At 45.6% G+C, this 21,989-nt stretch overlaps 1 protein-coding gene across 2 annotated transcripts in view; it reads right to left on the reverse strand.

Moving 5' to 3' along the window:
• The window catches only part of MARCO (macrophage receptor with collagenous structure), a 231,178-nt gene extending 209,395 nt beyond the window's left edge, over window positions 1-21,783 (reverse strand). For both annotated transcript variants that reach the window (XM_069616601.1, XM_069616600.1), the window contains exons 1-2: window positions 21,622-21,783; window positions 20,350-20,448 (exon numbers count right to left, since the gene is read on the reverse strand). In XM_069616601.1, the coding sequence (XP_069472702.1) occupies window positions 20,350-20,448; window positions 21,622-21,724 (202 nt within the window). In that variant the 5' untranslated portion in view covers window positions 21,725-21,783. The remainder of the gene's footprint in view (window positions 1-20,349; window positions 20,449-21,621) is intronic.
• Between the last annotated feature and the right edge of the window lie 206 nt (window positions 21,784-21,989).

Here is a 21,989-nt window from a genome sequence, read left to right on the forward strand (position 1 = left end):
CCACCATCCAGTAAACCTACTATGGCAATCGATGTTCACAAATGGAAAATCCTAACAGTGAGGCGAATGATTCATTCCACCAGCCTCCCACTCCTATGGTGCGAAAAAAGGCAGACCGAGCGGCCCCATAGGACCTGTGGGGGAGGCAGACGCCCTGATGGATGGGCTGCACCACTTCCTTGGTATAAATGTTACTCCTGCTACAACTGTTAACACATGTTTGGATCCCCAGGTCGACACAGGTATAGGCAAAATGAAGAATTTAAGGTGAATACGGATAATAAAAGTACCGCGAGGGTTGCTGCTAGCTACGCATTGCGCTGGGATGTAGATGCAGACGCGACTGTCGATGTCACTAACTACCCAATAATGCCACTAATGTCAGGGGGTTTCACAGGAGCATGCACATGTCCTCTGTTGGTTCCTGCTTCTGTACTGCTGCAGGAAGCATTAACCATAATGATAACCACCCCACCCCGACTACATTAAGCACCCCGTTGCCTGACACGGCAATCCCCAGCCAGTGTCTGTTGGAGAATCCTGACAGCCCTCGATACCGCCGATAGCGCTGACACTGCTGAAACAAACATGGGGGTGTCACAGTTGAGGGACACCACAGGCGAGCTCCCCTTTACCACTTAACAAACCATCAGCTCACAGGACAGTGAGACAATAGAGAGCAAAGCCTGGCAGGAGGACGTCTGCGGTGATGTGATCCCGCTGACACAGGCCCTAGTAACGGGGATCAGATGCACCAAAAGTGGGACCCAGCCCGTGTCAATTCCCCCTGTCCTCCTCTGCATTTAGAGACAGTCGCAATGTCCACCACTGATCGGGTCTGCAAACGGGCATTGGCGGTCAACGGCTGCTGCTGTAGTTCTGTTTTGGCCGAAACGATGAGACTGAAGAAGCTACTTTTAAAGCTCCTGGAAGTACTTGGGAAGGGTGGGGCATTGGGGGCTCTAATGGGGAACACGTCCAACAGTACTGAGGGAGACAAGTGGGTCTCAAATCTTCCAGAGCCAACAGTACCCATCATTAATGCTGCTCGACCAGACTCGTCCCTAAATCACTCTGCCAGGCCAGGTTCACCAACGGCACCGGAAAACCTGTTGACCTTGAAGAGTGTCTGCCGTAAAGATACAAAGGATGGATGACATTTGCTCACAGTGTGTTTTCTCAGGGCCGGGCAGAGTGAAACATTTACCAGTGTTTTATACATTTGACAAAAAATTTACAAAAAATGAAAGGGGCTTTCAGGTGTAACTCGGCAAAAGGGACACAGTACCTGAGCTATTGTGTCCTCAAAGCCAAACGGCTTGGACCAGCTTACAATTAGAGCCAACCCAGTAAAACGGCGCCTTGTGATGTAGAATCTATCCTTTAAATAAAATCTCTGGTCAAATACACCCGAGGCCCTATGGGGGATGAGATAGCTGTTAATGTAATGTTTAGAGGTTTGGTCAGTTCTAGACTTCCATCTATGTGTTAATAATGCTCTCTAGCTCACCAAGGTTTCTTTTTATCGTAGATGTATCTATTCCGTTATCACAGACGCAAGACCTAGAGAGCTGTACTGTAGATAACATTTGATGTACAAATCACAGCCATGGAATTTGCATCCCCTCTTTCAGGTTTAAACAGGTTGGTTATGAGAAATTTGAAAGCTTAGCTTTGGTGCTGTTCATTATTCTCATAAGTTAAGTGATAGGTGCAGGTTTCATCTGGTCTTCCATAGAGTGGAGCCCTAGCCCCTTGTGCCCATAGGTGCAGGTTTCATCTGGTCTTCCATAGAGTGGAGCCCTAGCCCCTTGTGCCCATAGGTGCAGGTTTCATCTGGTCTTCCATAGAGTGGAGCCCTAGCCCCCCCTTGTGCCCATAGGTGCAGGTTTCATCTGGTCTTCCATAGAGTGGAGCCCTAGCCCCCCCTTGTGCCCATAGGTGCAGGTTTCATCTGGTCTTCCATAGAGTGGAGCCCTAGCCCCTTGTGCCCATAGGTGCAGGTTTCATCTGGTCTTCCATAGAGTGGAGCCCTAGCCCCTTGTGCCCATAGGTGCAGGTTTCATCTGGTCTTCCATAGAGTGGAGCCCTAGCCACTTGTGCCCATAGGTGCAGGTTTCATCTGGTCTTCCATAGAGTGGAGCCCTAGCCCCTTGTGCCCATAGGTGCAGGTTTCATCTGGTCTTCCATAGAGTGGAGCCCTAGCCCCCCCTTGTGCCCATAGGTGCAGGTTTCATCTGGTCTTCCATAGAGTGGAGCCCTAGCCCCCCCTTGTGCCCATGGGTGCAGGTTTCATCTGGTCTTCCATAGAGTGGAGCCCTAGCCCCCCCTTGTGCCCATAGGTGCAGGTTTCATCTGGTCTTCCATAGAGTGGAGCCCTAGCCCCCCCTTGTGCCCAGCTAACTTTGGTGCTGACTTGGATAAAGGTAATAGCTGTTTACAAAAGATATAGGGCCTCATTACACGGACGGCGGTGGACCAAGGGGCTATTAGCACCTTGGTCCATGCCGGTAAAATACCGGCACCGCCTTGGAGGAAAGGGGAATTACCACCCTATTCCAAGGTTGGCGGGGTGGTAATTCCCCCTTCCCCCATTGCCCTTCCCCATTCCCATTTTTGCCCCATAGGGCATAATGGGAATGGGGAAGGTGCTAATTACGGTACCGCAAATTGCGGTACCGCAATTAGCACCCTGGTCCCTTTGTGGCTTGGTTTTTAATGCCTGCTAAAAAGCAGACGTTAAAGTACTAACCCGCAAAGGGACCTCGTAGTAAGGCGGTAAGGGTTAATGGTCACCGGTACCATTACCGGTGACCGTTAACCCTTACCGCCTTCCGTGTAGTGAGGCCCATTGTAAGTTCTCTGGAGCTTGCCTGCTCTTTGAGTACAGTGCTACAGATGTGGACTTAAGCTGCTTAAGCTCAGAGTGTCTTCTTTCACTGCTGTGCTTTAAATTTAGCTGCAAAGGAATATATCCCTCCTGCAGCTTGTTTCATTTGGATGGCTTGCTTCTCTGCGTGTATTAAGTCAGACAATTTCTCTAAAAAATGAACATGCAAGTCATTATATGATTTCACTCTCTCTATTAGATTCCCGTCAATGCTGAATTTTCTCATTTGTGATGTCATTTTCCTCCTGAATACAAAGGGCCTCATTACACGGTAGGCGGTAAACCATGGCGCTATTAGCGCCATGGTTCATGCCGGTAAAATACCAGCACCGCTATGGTGGAAAGGGGAATTACCGCCCCATTCCAAGGTTGGCGGGGCGGTAATTCCCCCTTCCACCATTGCCCTTCCCCATTTTTGCCCCATAGAGCATAATGGGAATGGGGAAGGCGCTAATTACGGTACCGCAAATTGCGGTACCGTAATTAGCTCCCTGGGTCCCTTTGCGGGTTGGTTTTTAACGCCTGCAAAAAGCAGGCGTTAAATTCCCCAACCCGCAAAGGGACTTCGTAGTAAGGCGGTAAGGATTTACCGGTACCGGTACAATACCGGTACCGGTAAACCCTTACCGCCACCCGTGTAATGAGGCCCTAGGACACATTCTTGTCTCATCCCCTCTTCACTGGGATAGGGGGGGTCACTCTACATTCTTTGCTGTACCTAACAACTGCACTATTACTGTCATTTATTTTGATTTTTGATTTTATTGGACATTTCTATGGTGCCTATACACAGGTGTTTCCAGGCACCACAAGACAAAAAAGGGAAGGGGCGGGTGAAAAAGGGAAATTATAAGAATACAACAACAAAGAAACGGTTATATTGGTCTTGTGGCAATGCTACCATGCAAGTGCATGAACAATGTGATAAGTGCAGAGGGAGGCGGTAGAGGGAGAAGTTCAGAAGTGGGTGCCCCCATGGGTGGGGGCGGTCAAGTGCTGGTTGGGCCGAGGAGGCAGTGCGAGGGGAAAGAGGGGTGGGGGGAATGTAGTGGACAAGAGGACTAAGTTGCGATAGTCCGGTAAAGGGAGACCAAGGGCAAGTGCTGGTAGAGAATGCTGCGGGGACTGGTGGGGGGTGGTCTCACTCTGAAGGGAACAGGCCCCAGTCCAGCAATAGAGGGAACGTTTAGCACAGGAGGGGGAGAGGGAAGGAAGAGGAGAAAAGGAAGGTCTTAAGAGGTTTCTGGAATTTAAGAAGATCCGGTTGAAGTCTGAGGGGATGGGGGAGGCTGTTCCAGAGGGAGGCGCCAGCCGAGGAGAGGGATCTACCTCCCACTCTCTGCTTGGAGAAACGTTTGACAAACAGAGAGTTGATGCCAGGCGTTCTAGGATACGAAGGAGCTCACATGGCATCCCCAATTCTGTCAGTCTTTCACAGACAATTTTCATCCATAGGATCAAAAGCTTCAGCCAGATCCGTAAACACCACATACAAATGTGCCTCATTACCGAATGTAGAGCTGGCTGCAAGTGATATATAAATTCAAACACTGGAGGTCCATTCCCATGTCAGCCCTAAAACCTAGCACAGTTATAACAAAGATACCATTTACACCCACCCAATTTTGAAGTTGTTCAAAAAAGACTTTGCCAACATGTTTAAAAACATTGTCAAGTAGGGAGATCGGTCTATAGTTGGCCTTTTTGTGGATAGGACTAAAGATAGGTTTCCTCCATTTCTCTGGATGAATGCTTTTTAAAAAAAAATTATATTAAATACCCTTGGTTTTTAAAAGGGCTCAAATAACCTGGTAAGCAATAAAAACAGGAGATAGCAAGAAATCAGGGCCCGCACTTTTGCCAGTTTTTATTGCTGATATTGCATTCTGTATTTCTTAAACATCAAACTGAATTAATCAGATCTAGTCAGCAATTGTGAATGGATTTGTGGGTGCAACTATCTTGACAGAATCTGCTATAGTGCCTGTAGTGTAAAGATTGTATTATGAATCAAAATGACTAAACCAGACTTCCTGAGGCAACACAGCATCCGTTTGATGAAATATGTGATGTTTATGTCCATGGTCTATCAGTTCCTAGAATATTTTGTATGTATTATCTTCTGCTTCCTTTGTCAAATCCTCCCAGGCCTTATGTGTGAACTCAACTTTCCTACGTTTCAGGGCTTCTTTGTACTTTTTCCTGAGTAACAGGATAGCACCTGTTTTCCTACCACTGCTTTTGGGTGCCTGCAAAATAGTTTGCCCCCCCCTGTTTTTACACTATGGTTAAAGGCTCTTTCCAGAATATTTTTTGTTGGGGGAATGCTTCTCCTAAAGGTTTTATGAGTTGCGTTGTTATTGATAGTTTCCTCAGGGATGGGTGAGTCCACTATAGCTGTCATGCCCCAGCTGGGGTACGCACATGGGGTTTAATGGCCAGCCAGCCTGAGCTTTGGTAGGCCCGAGCGAAGCGAGCACCTCAGCTCGGGCTGCAGGCCATTAAACCCCATGTCCATCCCCTACCCCCTCAGCTGGGGCATGAATGCTATTCGCACCCTGGGATTTCACGTGGTGCAGAACGTTTTCTTTTTTTTTTGTCCAACAGGAGATGAGCTCACCACAAGCCCATCTCCAGCCTGAAAATTTGTTTTATTTAATTATCCGCCGCCATTAAAATAGTAAATGGACTACGTTCCTTTTTTGGATGACGGCGGCCATGAAATACATGTTCCAAAATGGCCACCACCATCTGAAAAGGGACCTAATCCCTTTTCTATTTTGATGGGGGCAGCCAGAAGGGAAGAGCATCGGGGACCGGACCGCAAGGTTCCGATCCCACAGGTATGTTGAGGTGGGGGGAAGGGGAATTGGGTTTTTCTAACATGTGGAGGCAACAGGGAGAGTCTTCCCCTCTTACATTGTCACGTTAGAAAAAAAAAGAAAAGGTTAAAAAATTGCCACCCGGGGAAGGGCCTCGGGTGGCTCGAACAGCAGGCGAGGATTGTGTATTCTAGCCCACTGTTCCAGCCACCTAATTGGCTTAGCACCCTTCCCAGGGTGCTACTAGTCAGTATTATATTACCATCTATACATGGATCAATCATGTGTTCACCTTTAGCCTTCTTCCATTTTATACTACAGCGATTATTGGATGATTTATCTTCAAAGATAGTATTATTTCTATCTCATACATAATGATGTACATTATATATATATATATATATCTATGTATAACAACACATGTATATGGAGGGTTGTAGCACTGCAAAAAAAAACTCCCACAAAACATGCTACAAAAATCCCCAGCACTCAAGACCAAACCATCTTCTTACAAAAATAATTTGTCTTTATTAATCATAAAAAAAAACAATGATGCAAATTCGCAATATGGGGTAGGTATAAATCAAAAACCTCCCCATGGCATACAGGTTAAACAACACTCAACCCCCAGGGTGGAAAATCGCCACGCGTTCCACCTGGATATACCAAGCTTCCTCGGGCTGATCAAACTTCACATTCGTGAAAACACATTACATTTAAAACTAAAGGAAAGTGGCTCGAGCGAAGAGCTCCTCCCCTTCTCTCATCATTTCCGGTCACGTGACCGCGTAGTGCCGCATTGTAGAACAGAATAAGCAGGCCGCCATGATAAAGTAACTTAATAGTCAGTGTATTCTCTATGAACACTATGTGCTGACCATGGATAATATGCCAGCGTGATATGCGAGATATGGGGGAATGAGCTACTCGCTCAATGCCATATTTCCTTACTTTAAAACCTACATATATAACATTCTTAATCATGAGTCTATTTAGGCAAGTGCGCCTTTCAATAACATGGATAGACCTCATCTCCTTGATGAGAGTCTATACATTACATCCCTAGGTGTAGAGTGTAGATTCTAATGCCACATCGGCAGGAGAGCGCCGTGGATCCCGTGTCACTTTCCGCCAAGTGACACAGGATCCACGGCGCTCTCCTGCCGATGCGGCATTAGAATTGGCTATCCAGCCCTACTGGCACCCTGACCCGGGAGGACCAGCCACCAGCTCTATCAAGAGCCTAACCGTGACTCAATTGGCCCTGAAAAAGACTTAGGACAAAACGCGCGTCGGCTGTGTGCACTCACCTCAGTTGAACAACTGGCATTATCTGCCACATGAATGTTTTTAGATGCTCTGGTGTATTTCAAAAACAACAATAAAGCAACAATTTTTAACACCAATATGATATGTCTGACCTGATGCTTAACTAAAACCATCAGCTAACCAGCTAAATCCTTGGACTATTAAATCCTCCCAGCGCCCAACATCATCCACAGGTTTGCCATCCAACCTAAGAAAATTAGAGGCATCTTTAATTTGTAACTTTTACACTCTGAGACCACATGGAGTCAACATTGATCCAGAATTGTTTGTATTTCTCCAATGAACCTAAACTGTCTTGGCCAATCATTATGAGACATGATGGACCCGGGTGCCATGTCCCTCCCTTTTGAAAGAGGGAAGGAGACATTATATTGGTTTTGTCATCTCGACACGATTCAGTGGTAAATCTTATCAGACAGTGAAGACCATATTTATGAATTATTGCATTATAACGTAGGGTTAGTTTCACTAGCACTTTATCATATTTATGAATGTATGCATTATAACTCAGGGTCAGTTGCACTAGCTGCAGAGCTCCAAATCATGCTCTCCGAACGCGTTACCCGGCAGACTCAGACAATGGACAGCAACCAGAGGTGGGAAAGGAAGCCAATTTCACGCCGCCAGACAGAAGCTTGCAGCAAAGATGTTACAATGTGATACAAGTGTTGCACGAGATGAACAAGCACTCTTATAGTCTAAGGTTGTACACACAAGTTACAATGCAGACACATAGTCATTCTTATTACCTTGAGAAGATACACCAAGAGCTGAGAACCTTTGCCAATCCCAGGCCTGGAGAGGTCAGCTCTAGCCAACCATAGTTCAATATCCTAGGGGTGGGTAGCAATGGGCAAGAACCAATGGTAAGACCCACACACCGCAATCGTGCTAGAGATAGCAATTTGGGAATGGACCAGGCCAGCCACCTGACATGCGAGAGCCAGTAGATTAACATATATATGTCCACTGTAGGTGGTCTATTACTCAGTACCCAATCCAGTAGTTCGATAGGTTTCCTGGAGAAGGGGCCAGGTTGTGACATCACTCTGACGCAACTTTAGGACAAAACTGGCCTGCGAGCCAGGTGATGTTGAGTGGTCAACAGATTTTTTCTATCCTTGTACTGATCCCTGTTGGTTTTTCTGTAATAAACCGCATTTTGAACTTGCCGTTTGACTGAGTTCTACGTTCCTTTTGGGGGAAGGTGTTGGGCATTCCAAGAGTCTAAGAACTCCTAGTGGCCCTCTGGCATACTTGGGAGTTTATCCCAACAATGCTCAAAAAGTAGGTTAAAAAATGATGATTTCTCAGTCTAGTCTGTGAACTCACTTCCTTATTCAGTGACCGCGGATGCCTCTGTGCCAATCAGAGAGTCGTGTCACATTCTGGGACATCAGGAGAAGGCACTGATTGGTCAATTGAGAAATGTGAAGTGTGTCAAAACATCTGAAACAGGCACCATGTCTATTTGCCAACAGTGCCCGTAGTCTGCGAACATCGCAGTGAAAAGATATTTAAAAACCCAAAATTAGACTTGTCTGTCAAATGAAAATAAACTTTGGGGATGTGAGGATGATGACAATGGGGTGGGATATGTTCAGAAAAGGCCAGAAAATGGTGTGGTTTTCTTCTCCAATGTCTGCAAACATCTCATATATTCGGGGACATTGCTATGATGTTCACAAACTTGACAAAAGTTAGAGGTCCTGTAATTATGGGTATGTTGGCTTTCCCACAGGAAGAGCACATTTTGGGCAGCGTATCACTTTGATACCGTGTGATGAATCTGCACGAAACATTGCAAGCAGAATATAGACCCAACTCTAAATGTTTTGGGAAAGTTTGGTGCGATTTCGTCAAGGGGAGGGGGAGTTGTAGGGAGATCCCAAAATAAGAAGAACACTTTTTGGGCAGCATATAACGCTGATGACGTTCGACAAATCAGCACAAATCTTCGCAAACAAATTATAAACCCAACACTGGGCCTCATTAGGAGTATGGCAGTAAGGCAACAACGGCGCCGGTATCGCTACTGGCACCGTTGGTCTCGTACCGCCATACTAGGAGTTCTGCACGAGGGTGCCTTTGCAGCCACCTGATCTGACCAGATGGCCGTACCAGTACCCGCAAGCAGAACTTGATGGTAGCAACGGTACCATTATGAACTGTACCACTGCTACCATCCTCCCCATTCCCATTGAGCCCTATGGGGGCTCAAATGGGAATGGCGACGTACTGGCTCGGGCACCCGTGCAAGGGGAATTACCGGGTCCGCTGAGGTCGGAACGACCCAGTGATTCCCCTTTCGCAGGTGCCGCAGCTGGATGCGAGTTTGGGGGTAGCATTGCCGGTAATGAGGCCCACTGAATTGGTTTGGAAAGAATGGTGCCGCACAAGGGGGTACAGTTGTAGGGTGCCCCAATATTTTTGAAATCCAAATAGACTTGAATGGAAATAAATGTGCTCATGAGCACAGCCCAAACTGCTGGACGGATTTGCAACAAACTTGCATAAGGAGTAGAAGCTTGGTGCTGAAAGTTTGCTTTTGCAAATTTGGTGCTAATCCATCAAGTGTTAATTTTTTTTCAAAAGTACCATGGTCAGTGCCCAGATTGTCCGGGGCGAGATGGTATGGAATCTGGCCATGGCTAAAAGGGACAAGCTATGGGGTTAAGGTGGGAATTTGGGAATGGACTGTTGCAATTGCCAATGTTTACTCTAAGATGCTTAGCTGGGCCTGAAACACAGTTACAATCCATGCCCCAGGGATTGGAGCTACTGGTCATGGCTACAAGGGACCGGCTATGAGGTTAAAGTGTGAACTGGGCATAGCCTGCAGCAATGCCCAATATCTACTCTGAGATGCTTACCAGGGCCTGCACATTTTTTAAACCCATGCCATAGGGATTGGGGTCACTGGTCATGGTTGTATTCCATGATAATGACCAGTGGCCCATGCTCCCATTACGGCGGTAGTGTGGCCACTGGGCCACTCTATAGGCCATAGTCAAAGTTTACTTTGGGTTAATTTGTGGGGCAGGCAACATAGCTGAATCTCATGGGCCAGGGAGTGTGGCCAGTGGCCATGGCGGCAAATCATGGACAGTGGCTCACAGCCCCATAATTGGGGTATAGTGTCCAATGGTCGAGGCTGCAGACCAGGCTCAATTGTTTCTGTGGGTTGCTTTGTGGGGTCAGCAACATCTCTGAAGCCAATCCCTCAAGGTTTGTGGCCCAAGGACATGGCCACAAGCTGTGGACAGTGGCCAACCATCCCATTATGGTATAGTGGGAACTGCACCAGGTTGCACCAGGTTTTGTGGCTACTGTGGGTGGCTTGGGACAAGGCTGAACCTCATGCCCCAGGTCTTACCCAGCCACCCACAATATGAAATGTGCTTTGCAAAATATATGTTAAAGTAACTTTCGAGTTGTTTCATATATGTTAAAGAGGATTTTTGTAATGACTTACAAACAGTGCTTTAAGAGAATGAAACATCTTGAGTTATAAAATGCAATGAAATTCACTGAAAGAAACGTTATTAAAGGTGCACTATGGTTAAGTTGTGTTGTGCATTTTCTACTGTAGTTTGGTTGGCGAGGCATGTGATATGACTGAAGTGCTTACCTGAGAGATTGCATTCACTGGCTATTGGCTGCAAACGATGGAAACTAGCCCTGATATCTTTATCGTGGTATAGTGGACACTGGCCCATGCTGCAGGCTAGGCACAGTGGATATTGGGGGTAGTTTGGTGGGGCCGAATTAATGGCTGAGCCTCATGCATTAGGAAATTCAACCATGACTTGCATTCCCAACATGTGCCGCTCAAAGTAACACATCAGTATGCACTGCAAAAGGGATGTTTGTTAAAGTTCTTTCATAAATGTCTAAAGTGAAAATATTTATGAAGCATCAAATGCTGAAACATTTTAGTTTATAATAAATGTTGAAATTGAGTGGAAAAACGTTGTTAAAGGACATTATGGATAAGCTGCCCTAATAAAAACCTGTAAAATTATGTGAATAAACATTGCTAACAGGACGTCATTGTAAGTTGCTCCTATAAATTAAAATTGGAATTATGAATGACTTACATATTTAACTTTCTTCTGCCAGCATGTCTCTGTGCAGGAGTAAACAAAATAAACCTTTTGAGCTCCCTCCCCATAAAGTCACGGTTTTCGTTCTAATCACAGCCCTTCTCTCCTCCCGAGTTCTAGTCCTCACCACGGTCATAGTCCTTGTCACAGTCTTAATAATCAACACAATCCTAGTCCTAGTTACAGTCCGAAGAGGGATGGAGAATCCTGCCACCGCCCCACATCCTGCTAAATTAATGACAAGGAAAAAGGCCAGAAAACATCACAATCCCCCATTCTATTTTGGACAAATTCCTAATGGGGCCATGATTGACAAGTATGTTGAGAGGTATACCCTCAGCCAGCCACACAGACCAATGGATATACAGATCTATCCATCACGGATGATGAGCCGCAGTCCATGATCAGAGACACCTGTATGGACATCTTGGACACCAAGAAGCCATGTTGCTGACGTCGTTAGAGACACCACGACATAGCAGCGTTAGACATATAGCACACGTTCCAATGCACTTTGGGACACAAACATGCACTCAAATACACGAAGAACATGATCTTAGGGTGTCATTACGAGTCAGACGGTAGGGGATACCAGGCACTGGTAAGGAGACCGGTGGCGGTAATCCCCTAACGCCCGATTCTGAGGTCCCCTAACGGGAACCGCAAGGGACGTGTGGTCAGACTACACGTCTCTTACAGGTCCTGTTAGGGGACCAGGCCGCTAATTACGGGCCTGCCATTAGCAGGCCCATAAATAGCACCTTCCCCATTTCCATTGAGCCCTACAGGGGCTCAAATAGCGCCATGACTACCTCCAATCTCGGAATGAGGCCCTTAAAGTTTTATAGTTAGAGGACAGATAAATATACATACTGTCATTGCTTTTATTGTTTTTGCCATTAGCTAAATGCAGCAACGCAGAAACTGCAAGACAAGAGATCCTGAGCAGAGCTTGCAGATGCTTACATGTGAACTATGGAACTACACTATGGAACTGCAGGAACACCTATGGGACCTGAAAGAGCGAAATGTAACTAACCTATGGAAATGTAGTACAGCATGGACACTGTAGAACCCGCATTATAAGGTTTAGGAAAATGACAGCAGGTTTCTGAGCAATAGACAAGCTGAGTCGATTCAGGCTGGACAGAGAGCAAGATGAGTGAAACAGGATCTGCAGCCAAGGGCAAGAGATACAGATGACATTCTAATCCCCAGATGACAAAGGGACCTGCTGCAGAATATACAAATAAATCCTCATAATTCAGGGCTGCAAACCTCAAATACGTGGTCTCTGAACACGTGACGCGGCCGAAGCAATGGACAGTGATCGGCGCTGGGAAAGAGAGCCGCTCCCAGCTCAAAACAAGTGCAGACATTTGTTGCAACGTCTGAGGCACATTCTCATGAGTGAAAGGTGGTACGCACAAGTTCCAATGCAGACACATAGCCATTCCCATCACCTTGAAGAGTTGCGCAAGGTGCAGTGAGCTAGTTCAAGTCCCAGGCCTGGGGCGAGAGCACTGACCAATCCCAGTTTAGTATCCGCGGGTGGAAGGAGGTCACAGACCAATATGAGCCATTTACTCTGCAACAATGTAGAATATAAACATCATGGGGACAGGACAGGCCAGCCACCTGACATGCGAGGGCCAGTAGAATAACAACTCTAATGTCCTATATAGGTAATAGAATACTCAATACCCAATCACTTGGCCAGATAGGTTTTCTGGAGATGGGCCCAAGTTGTGACGAAGTGCTGATGACATTTGGAAGTAAAACCGGCCTGTGAGCCGAGGAAGAGCAAGATGTGCATGAATATTTTCTGTTCCTGTGCTGATCCCTGTTGGTTTTGCCTGTAATAAACCACAGTTTGAACTTGCTGTTGACTGAGTCCTTCGTGTATCCTGGGGAGTTTGTTGGGCCCTCCAAGTCCGCAAACTTCCAGTGTCCCTCTGGCATACCTCGGAATTCGTCCCCAACAAGTCCTAGATTTAGTCCTCATCCTAGTCTTTGTCACAGAATTCATCTCCACCTGCGTCAACGTCCTAACCACTGTCAGAGTCCCTATTGTGATTATTAAAGTCTTTGTCCTAGTTCTAGTCTTAGTTCTATTTTTTTATGCTAGGTAACATTCTAGGCACAGTCCTCATTGCAGTGCTCACCACAGTTCTATTCTTTATCACAGTTTTATTTATGTTTTCATTTTATTTTATTGTGTTATGGTTTTGTTAATCAATTTCTTCACAATAATTAGCATCATCAACCATCATCACAGTTATTGCCCTGGTCATAGTGCAAGCCCGCGTCACAGTTTCAGTTCCTAGTCCACATCACAGTGGCAGTCCTCATCTCAGTCCTAGCGTTATTCAGTCTTAGTCCTCATCACAGTCCTCATGTCACAGAAGTAGTCCTTGTCACAGTCCTCATCACAGTTCTAGCGTTATTCAGTCTTAGTCCTCATCACAGTCCTCATCACAGTTCTAGCGTTATTCAGTCTTAGTCCTCATCACAGTCCTCATGTCACAGCAGTAGTCCTTGTCACAGTCCTCATCACAGTTCTAGCGTTATTCAGTCTTAGTCCTCATCACAGTCCTCATGTCACAGCAGTAGTCCTTGTCACAGTCCTCATCACAGTCCTAGCGTTATTCAGTCTTAGTCCTCATCACAGTCCTCATGTCACAGCAGTAGTCCTTGTCACAGTCCTCATCACAGTCCTAGCGTTATTCAGTCTTAGTCCTCATCACAGTCCTCATGTCACAGCAGTAGTCCTTGTCACAGTCCTCATCTCAGTCCTAGCGTTATTCAGTCTTAGTCCTCATCACAGTCCTCATGTCACAGCAGTAGTCCTTGTCACAGTCCTCATCTCAGTCCTAGCGTTATTCAGTCTTAGTCCTCATCACAGTCCTCATGTCACAGCAGTAGTCCTTGTCACAGTCCTCATCTCAGTCCTAGCGTTATTCAGTCTTAGTCCTCATCACAGTCCTCATGTCACAGCAGTAGTCCTTGTCACAGTCCTCATCACAGTTCACGTGCAATCTTAGGCCTAATCCTCATCACAGCTCTGCTCCTCGTCAAAGCGCTATTACTATTACTCATCACAATCCCAGCCCTCACCAGAGCTAGACCCAGTCCTCCTCAGCTCTAGTCCTCATCACAGCTCTGCTCCTCGTCAAAGCGCTATTACTATTACTCATCACAATCCCAGCCCTCACCAGAGCTAGACCCAGTCCTCCTCAGCTCTAGTCCTCATCACAGCTCTGCTCCTCGTCAAAGCGCTATTACTATTACTCATCACAATCCCAGCCCTCACCAGAGCTAGACCCAGTCCTCCTCAGCTCTAGTCCTCATCGCAGTCACATTCCTAGGCCTTATTGATATTACAGGTTTTTATTAAAGCACAAATCTTGCCAAAGGCATTTAGGACCTGGAAAACGAAAGCAATGATTAGGGTATTGCATACACATTTTTAGAAAAAGCAACTTCATTCTATATATTTCCGCATAAATAAATCTTAAAGAGGAAACAAAAATGTTTTTACATTTGTCTGGAACAGGTAAATAGTTTGCGCAAGGCAAAGTGGATTCGGCAAAGCATTCCAGAAATAAGGAATGGCTGCACAGAAGGATTGATTCACAATGCCGGTTCTCCAAACACGTGGATTGAAAGGTGGAAAGGGAACTTTGTTTCTAGTTAGATGCTTTCCACAGGAAATAATCCGTTTCTGAGATATGTACAAAGGATACTGATGACAAAAGCAATACAGGAAACGTTCAATTGAATCCTACATTCACGCGGAAGATAGTGAAATGATTTTAAAATGGGGGAAATGTGAGCACATGTTTTTGCACCGACAATACCTTAAGCTGTATTAGGAAATACAGAACTGAAGAGGTGAATAACAGTTTTGGTAGACACAGCAGCAGAACATTTCCTCCATTACTGTGTGAGTTTCACAAGAACTGTATAACTGAGGTAAATAGCACAGATGCGAGGAACAACTTAATTCAACACAATAAATAGATCTGGTATTGCACAACTTGTGTCTTCCTGGACATATGAACTTTAATAATAAATCGAGAATCTAATCAAAAACTAAGTGAGAAAGTAAAAGGTACAAGTAAAGGTGAAATGCCATTTTTATCAAGAATAGAGACCTAATCAGAAACGCTTGCCTATAAATTCCCATGAGAGCATAGACAAAACCCTGAATTTTAAATTTTCAGCCAGAATCTATGATTCAATAACATCCAGGCATCACGTAAGGCAGGAAACATGATCATCAGCGGAGATCTTCAGTCCTTATCTTGCTCCTCATCACAGTCCTTTTCCTCATCAGTCCAATTCCTCAACAAAGTCCTAGTACCCATCACAGGTTTATTCCTAGTCCACATCACAGTCACAGCACTTGCCATAGTTTTCTTCAGTCCTTGTCCTCATCACTTTTCCTCTTGTAGAGCTAGCCCTCATCACAGGCTTAGTCCTTCTCGCATTCATAGTCTATGTCCCAGTCCTAGCCAACATTGCAGTTCTAGAGGTCTAGTGTCCTCATCTTACTCCTCATCCTGGTCCTAGTCCGCATAATAGTCCTAGTCCTCACCAAAGTCCTAGTCCTCATCACAGTGCTGATGGGAACACCTTTGTGCACTTATCACAGTGCTAGTCACTGTCCTAGTCAGTCCTAGACCTCGTCAAAGTCCTAGACTTCAGCACAGTCCTTGTCTTTGAAACAGCCATAGTCCTTGACACCATCCTAGTCACGTTCCTCGTTCTTATCACAGTCCTAGTCCCAATCCTCATCACAGTGCTAATCTTCACCACAGTCTTAGTCCTTGTCACAGTCCGAGTCCTCATCACAATCCTAGTACCAATCACTGTCATAGTCCTAGTTTTCATCACAGCCCTAGTCAAAGCCACAGTCCTAGTCCCCATCACAGTCCTACTCCTCTTCGCAGTCTTAGTCTACATCACATCCCTAGTTCTCTTCCTGGGCAGAGTTCGAGAACCCATCACAGTTCAATCACATGTCACTTTCCTAGACGTCACCATAATCTGTGACCTTGTCAATGCCTTAGTCATCACCGCATTCCCAATCCTTTTAATTGACTTCATCATAGTAGTAGTGCTCATCACAGTGTGCATCACTGTCCTAGCCATCAACACAGTCCTATTCAGTGTCTTCATCATAGTCAGTCACAATCAGTCTCACAGTCATAGTCTCAGTCACAGCCAGTCACAGTGATAGCCTTTCTCTCAGTCATAATCTTTCTCACTGTCTCTCTCTCTTTCTCTCTCCCCACATCTGTACTGCACCAATTATCTTTTCTTCTTTTCCTTCTCCAGATGTCCCCCTTTGTCTCACAGTCTCTTCCTCTCTCTATATCTGTATCTCTCTCTCTCACTTTTACTCTTGCCCTCTTTTCCTCCAGCTGACTCCAGAGTGTGGCGTCACAGAGGGTGCAAGAGGCACAAGAGAAGGTAAAGAAAGCAACAAAGGCTGCATGAAGAGTTTGTAAGGTGGATGGACGCAAAATGCATGATCTGTATTACATAAGGACTATGAGAATTGTATTTCATGATGTAGAAATAATTCCTCCCCCAGTCTGCACATGGATCAACATCTGGTATTTCTCCATTGCACAACTGGGATCCTTGCATGATCAACGCGTTAGAAGTGCGAGTTGAACTAAAGCTCAGTAATATTGCATGGAATGTGCAGGCAAGCGTTGAGTAAAATGGCTGCTTTAGGTGTTGCAGAGATAAATGTCAAGCCGTAGATTCTTCTCAAATATCTCCTCAAATATATATGTGAATGCTGGGGACCTCTTTGCATGGGCATGGCAGATAAACTCAGACTGGATCTTGGTACAGCACAATATTTTTGCTGCAAACAGTAGTTACCAAGCCATGTATGTCCTCCTACGCATAGTCTCATCTATCGTGTATGTCTGTATTCTATCTCAGAGTGATTTGGACCTACTTATTGGCCGAGTAGTAAATGGATTGTTAGGGGTTGCACCATTCGCAGTGGTTTGCAAACGGTGGGGCTGGTCACCTACAGGGGCTCGAAGGATGTCCAGAGGGGGAGCAAGCCTTTTCCAGAAGGCAGTACAGTGACTGCTTTTAATTGAAAATATAAGCAGATAAGGCCATTGAGTGGGTGGTGGGGTTTAGCAAGAAAATTTGTACTCAACTGGGTGTTCTGCAACAACATGTTTACACAAGGGGGGGGCTCAGTCTAAAAAAGCCTAAATACCACTGCTGTTGGGCATCATGTATTGCCTTGCGAGGCATTTCCTTCTGGTGAGAATGCTTTTCAATTCATACAAATATGTGGGTTATCCATTTCTGAAAGGATGGTCTGCATATAAGACCCCCATTTCATAAAGCTCCATGCCAAGTAACTAGCTAACTAATTTGCTCCGCTTCATCAGACTTCTGACATCTGTAGCGTGTGACCTTTATTGGCAAATGGCTGGGATTTCAAAGGTCACCTATGCCTTTTTTACAGCTGCTGGGACACCAAGTCTCAGCAGACAGATTCTGCATTTAACTGCTGCACATTTGATCCACAGTGTCATTATTGTGGCCTTATTATTCTGGTGGTAGAGTAATCCCTAAGAATACTCCATACCTGGTTTTCATTTCGTGACTGATAAGAGCTCACAATTATTTTAAACCATATCAAAATGGTATTATACCAGTGTCAACACTGAGACCCAAGGTCAACAATGTAAAGGTTATAATGTATAGCCTGCAATTCTCCAATTCAGCAAGTTAAACAATAGGCAGAACCATGCTCTCCTTTGATTCCCTGGGAGGAAGGGTAACACATCCCTTCAAGCCCAGGAGCAATAACTCAGAGATCTCCTAGGAACCATACTTCAAAGAGGCACACACATAACAAAGGCCAGCCTCACGCCAAGGTGTTGCTCACCAAAGGGTCTTTGAAACTTCTTGTTTTGGAAGCAGGCAGGATTAGTGTAGGCAGAGAGGACAGAGGGGATCTGACAAGGGGTTTCAGAATCTTGCTTTTCTGTGGGGCCCTCTTTCCTTCCTGTCGCCTCCACTTCCAGCAGAGCAAAGCACTCTGGGTATGATATAAGAAGGCAAAGGTCACTTGTCACAGTCTCTCCAGGTATGAGGTGAAGCTAGAGTACTTCCAAGTCAGAGGTAAACTCTGTCCCCTAAATATCCCCAGCTAACATTGAGGGTGAACTAAGCTTGACCAAGGTTAGCCCTATGATAGCTGCACCAGGCTCCTCAATGGATGTGAAGAAACCTCTCTAGGTGCCAGCCAAGGTCCACGGACTGGGAGTGAAGAGTAAGAAGCTCCTACCTTTTCCTAGAGCCCCTAAAGTGTTACTCACTGCACTCTGAGAAACTACTGTTTCCGTTGCTTCTAACCAACCTCAAACTGAACCACACAGGATTTGCAGGGCAGCCTTTTGCACTCTCCTCTATCTTTGAACCGCTGCTTGCATCCTTCAAACCGATATGAGGCTGCATGGCACCAGCAGCACTCATTACCACTTCGGCTCGAACCACCGCTCACTGCTGCAGAAGACTTCGGACCGTGCATTTTTGATCAAGACATTGAACCACCATGACCTTTGCATCTACTTGACCTGGACCTTGCCTCAAACTGCTGGAATGATTGCGTATTGTGCCAACTCAACCCAATAGTATCCATTGTCTCAATTTGACTGCATCGGACTGCACCATTCGAACACCTCATCAAATACACTGAGCTCTGCTTCGAACCTCACTTGATGCTTCCTCACTGCATGGATCAAAACCTGCTTGACCCAAAAGGATAGTGCCTAGAAGCCTGGTCATATGCTGTAGAACAATCCAAGAACCAGCATCGGGTATTTTCGATAGGTCCAGACCCCTTAGTCCACTTTGGGGACAATAGTGACTGAAAAGCTACCTTTTTCTAATAAGACATAACCCTTTCAAGTGACGTTGCTTTGCTACAATTTCTTGCATATTCACCCCTGCTCCAGTACACAGAACGCTAATATATGTTTATTCGTCATTGTTTGTGTTCTTTCCATGGGGGAGGGGGGTGTTTATGTTCGTTTTTTAATTTAGTTATTTGCATGCTTGAGTGTTAAATTAAAGCAAATCTATTTTATAGAACCTTGATTTGACATTTTTTTATTTGGATTCTTTGCACTCATGCTGTTTGAGTTGCTACTGTTATCACATTCATATCCCTCTTATGATTATAGCCTGCCACCTGCTTTTTTTCACAAATGTCAAAAGAGGTTTATCTCTTGCCTGTGCCTGTTTCATCTTTGAGATTGGGATCACTTTTGGTTTGTAGAAGTGTGAGGTTGAATAGGCGGTTTAGGTTTCCCTCGTCCTTGTACTCCTGAAGAGCAGTAATAATGTTGTCACATTGCTTAGTCTCCCAAAATAAGGCATGTGTAGTTAACATTAGAAACACTGACGGTTATTTTTGAATTGCTACTCTGAGGTTGAACATGAGCTCCGTGCAGGGCCTGAAAGCCAGAGTCCTTTGTGAAATATACCACGAGATGGACTGCACAACGGCAGTAAGATTAAGGCTGGACTGCTGAAAAGCCTCCATGTTTTTGAGAAAGCTCTTGGGACGGAGAAACCCCAGGGGGCCAGTATTGCTAAAGCTCAGGTATCTACTCCACTAGGGGCGTAGATATGGAGGGGGACAGCGACAGTGATAGGTGGTTCTATCATTCTTCCCAGTGCGTGGGTAGTGTGGTTTGCTTGAGGTCTGACGTGTCCCACTGATCTCTGGCTTCAATCCTATCCCATGTTTCAGTTGGGTCCCAAGCTTTAACAAGGTACCACTGTGGTCACACTGGGGATTAACTTGTGGCTAGACAGACCTGCTATAGGAAAGAGGAGCGCCCGTAGAAGAGCAGAAAAAGGGGGATGAGAGGCAGAGACAAGGAGATACAGAAGTTCGAGCGGAACAAATGTGAAAGGATTTAGTAATGCTAGAGCTGTGCGAGAACATGGACGCAGTCAAACTTCGAGCATTCAATATATCCACGTGCTTAACAATGGTAATTCAACGAGGCTGGTCTAAAAGAAGAAAACATGGAAAGCCCCAAATCCACAGTTTATACATATCAACATCAAACCCACTAGAAACGATGAACAGTGCTGTATTTCCAGTAAATGGCATAATCCATAACACTTGAATAATTACCTTTGATTGCCAACAGCGCGGTGCCAATTGTGAGCAACACCAAATAAATCAGGATTGCAGTCAAAGTATAATTCCTTGGACTTCTTTTGGCTTTTGACTCTGAAATGGATTGAAAAGAAAGTGCATCTTAATGTGACTCTGCTCAGCAAGGCCTATCCGCTCAGGTTGTCTTTTTTCGAGAGGAAATGGAAGACTCCCGCCCGGATGGCACTCGGGTTAAGCGCTCGCTTCTGACCACGGTGGGGAGCGCTGCCAAAGGACATCGGCCGGCCTGCCCTCCACTGGCTGAGTCTAAGGCGTCATCCTTCCGCAGAGGGCGAATACACACCAATTAAAGGAAGTAATAATTGCAGGGCTTTTTATCTGGAGGAATCCAGTCTGAAGCAGCTATTAGGCCATTATTTTGATATTATCATGCGAGGTCCAACGGCACTTGGTAAATTCTTAAGCCAGCATATCTGAGTCAGCCCCCGTACGTCCGAGGTATGTAATAGGAAGATTATAAAACGGTGTATTACTAAAACCTGTAATTACACAACACGTTCAAGCGACGCATGAAGCGCTATAACACAGCCGAATGTTATTAAATGAATGGTGCACAGCAACCAACGTTACGAATTCTTCTTGTTAATAACGTAACTATGTATATGAAAACAACGTGAAAACGCTAAAAATAAAATACATGTACAACTTGGAAGCATATGGGACCACGATTCTATATGTAACGTAAAGCTTGTTTTACAACCTATGCACTGGCTTTTCCGGTGACCAGTACATCTCTGGGCATTACTAGTGAGTCCTTTGCTGTGGCGCCCACTCTTCGCGGGGTCGTCATCGCGTGCTCCAGCGGGCACTGCAGCGAACATGTGCAGTAGTCGTGACGTGCAGTGACAAATAGCACCAGGAGAGCTCTGTAAACGCGTCACATTTTGAAGCAGCAGTAATATATGTCATTTAGTGTTTATAAACATAGCGCTAAGTATCCTAAAACAGACAGAGGGTGTATTTATTACAAAACCGCTTTTTGGTTGTAAAATTGAAAATCATGAAACGTGATCAAATTTAAAAAAAACTAAAAACAATTAAAAAAAGAAACAACCAGCTGAAAGTGCAGCTCATATTTTAGTTCAACTATTCGTCTGGATTTTTGTAATTTTTTTTTAGTAACGAACGTTTTACCGTTTCTTTGGCTTTTTTTTTTTACGGATGAGGTGCCTGCCAGGCGTGAGGCGTGGCGCACTTTCTAAGCAGTGGCATGACGTATCTTCTTACCATTGATCTCGAAGGGCGTCATGGCGCAGGTGGGACGCGTCGCCGTGTCTGCACAGAGCGAGGAGGCCGAATCACTGAACAGGTTCTCCTGCAAACTTTCCATGCGGCCTGTGCCTTGCGTGCCAGGCGCTGCGCATTCATAAATGCAATAGAGGAAATGGCCAACCCCCCATTTCACAATCGCATTTATACCGCGGCGACCCGTCGCACCCTCCCCCTGAACGGTTTCATTTTCCCGATGCACAAGCAAGGAATGCCCACGATTTCCAAACTGGAAGGAAACGCGCGTGTGAAGCACGCTCTCGTTCACGTGCGCAATGTTGCAGTGATGCTTCTTCAGGGCCCGGGATGAACTCTTCTTCCCCAAG

The sequence above is a fragment of the Ambystoma mexicanum genome, chromosome 9, assembly GCF_040938575.1.
Source record: "Ambystoma mexicanum isolate Mex_15411 chromosome 9, UKY_AmexF1_1, whole genome shotgun sequence".
Classification (NCBI taxonomy): Eukaryota; Metazoa; Chordata; class Amphibia; order Caudata; family Ambystomatidae; genus Ambystoma; species Ambystoma mexicanum.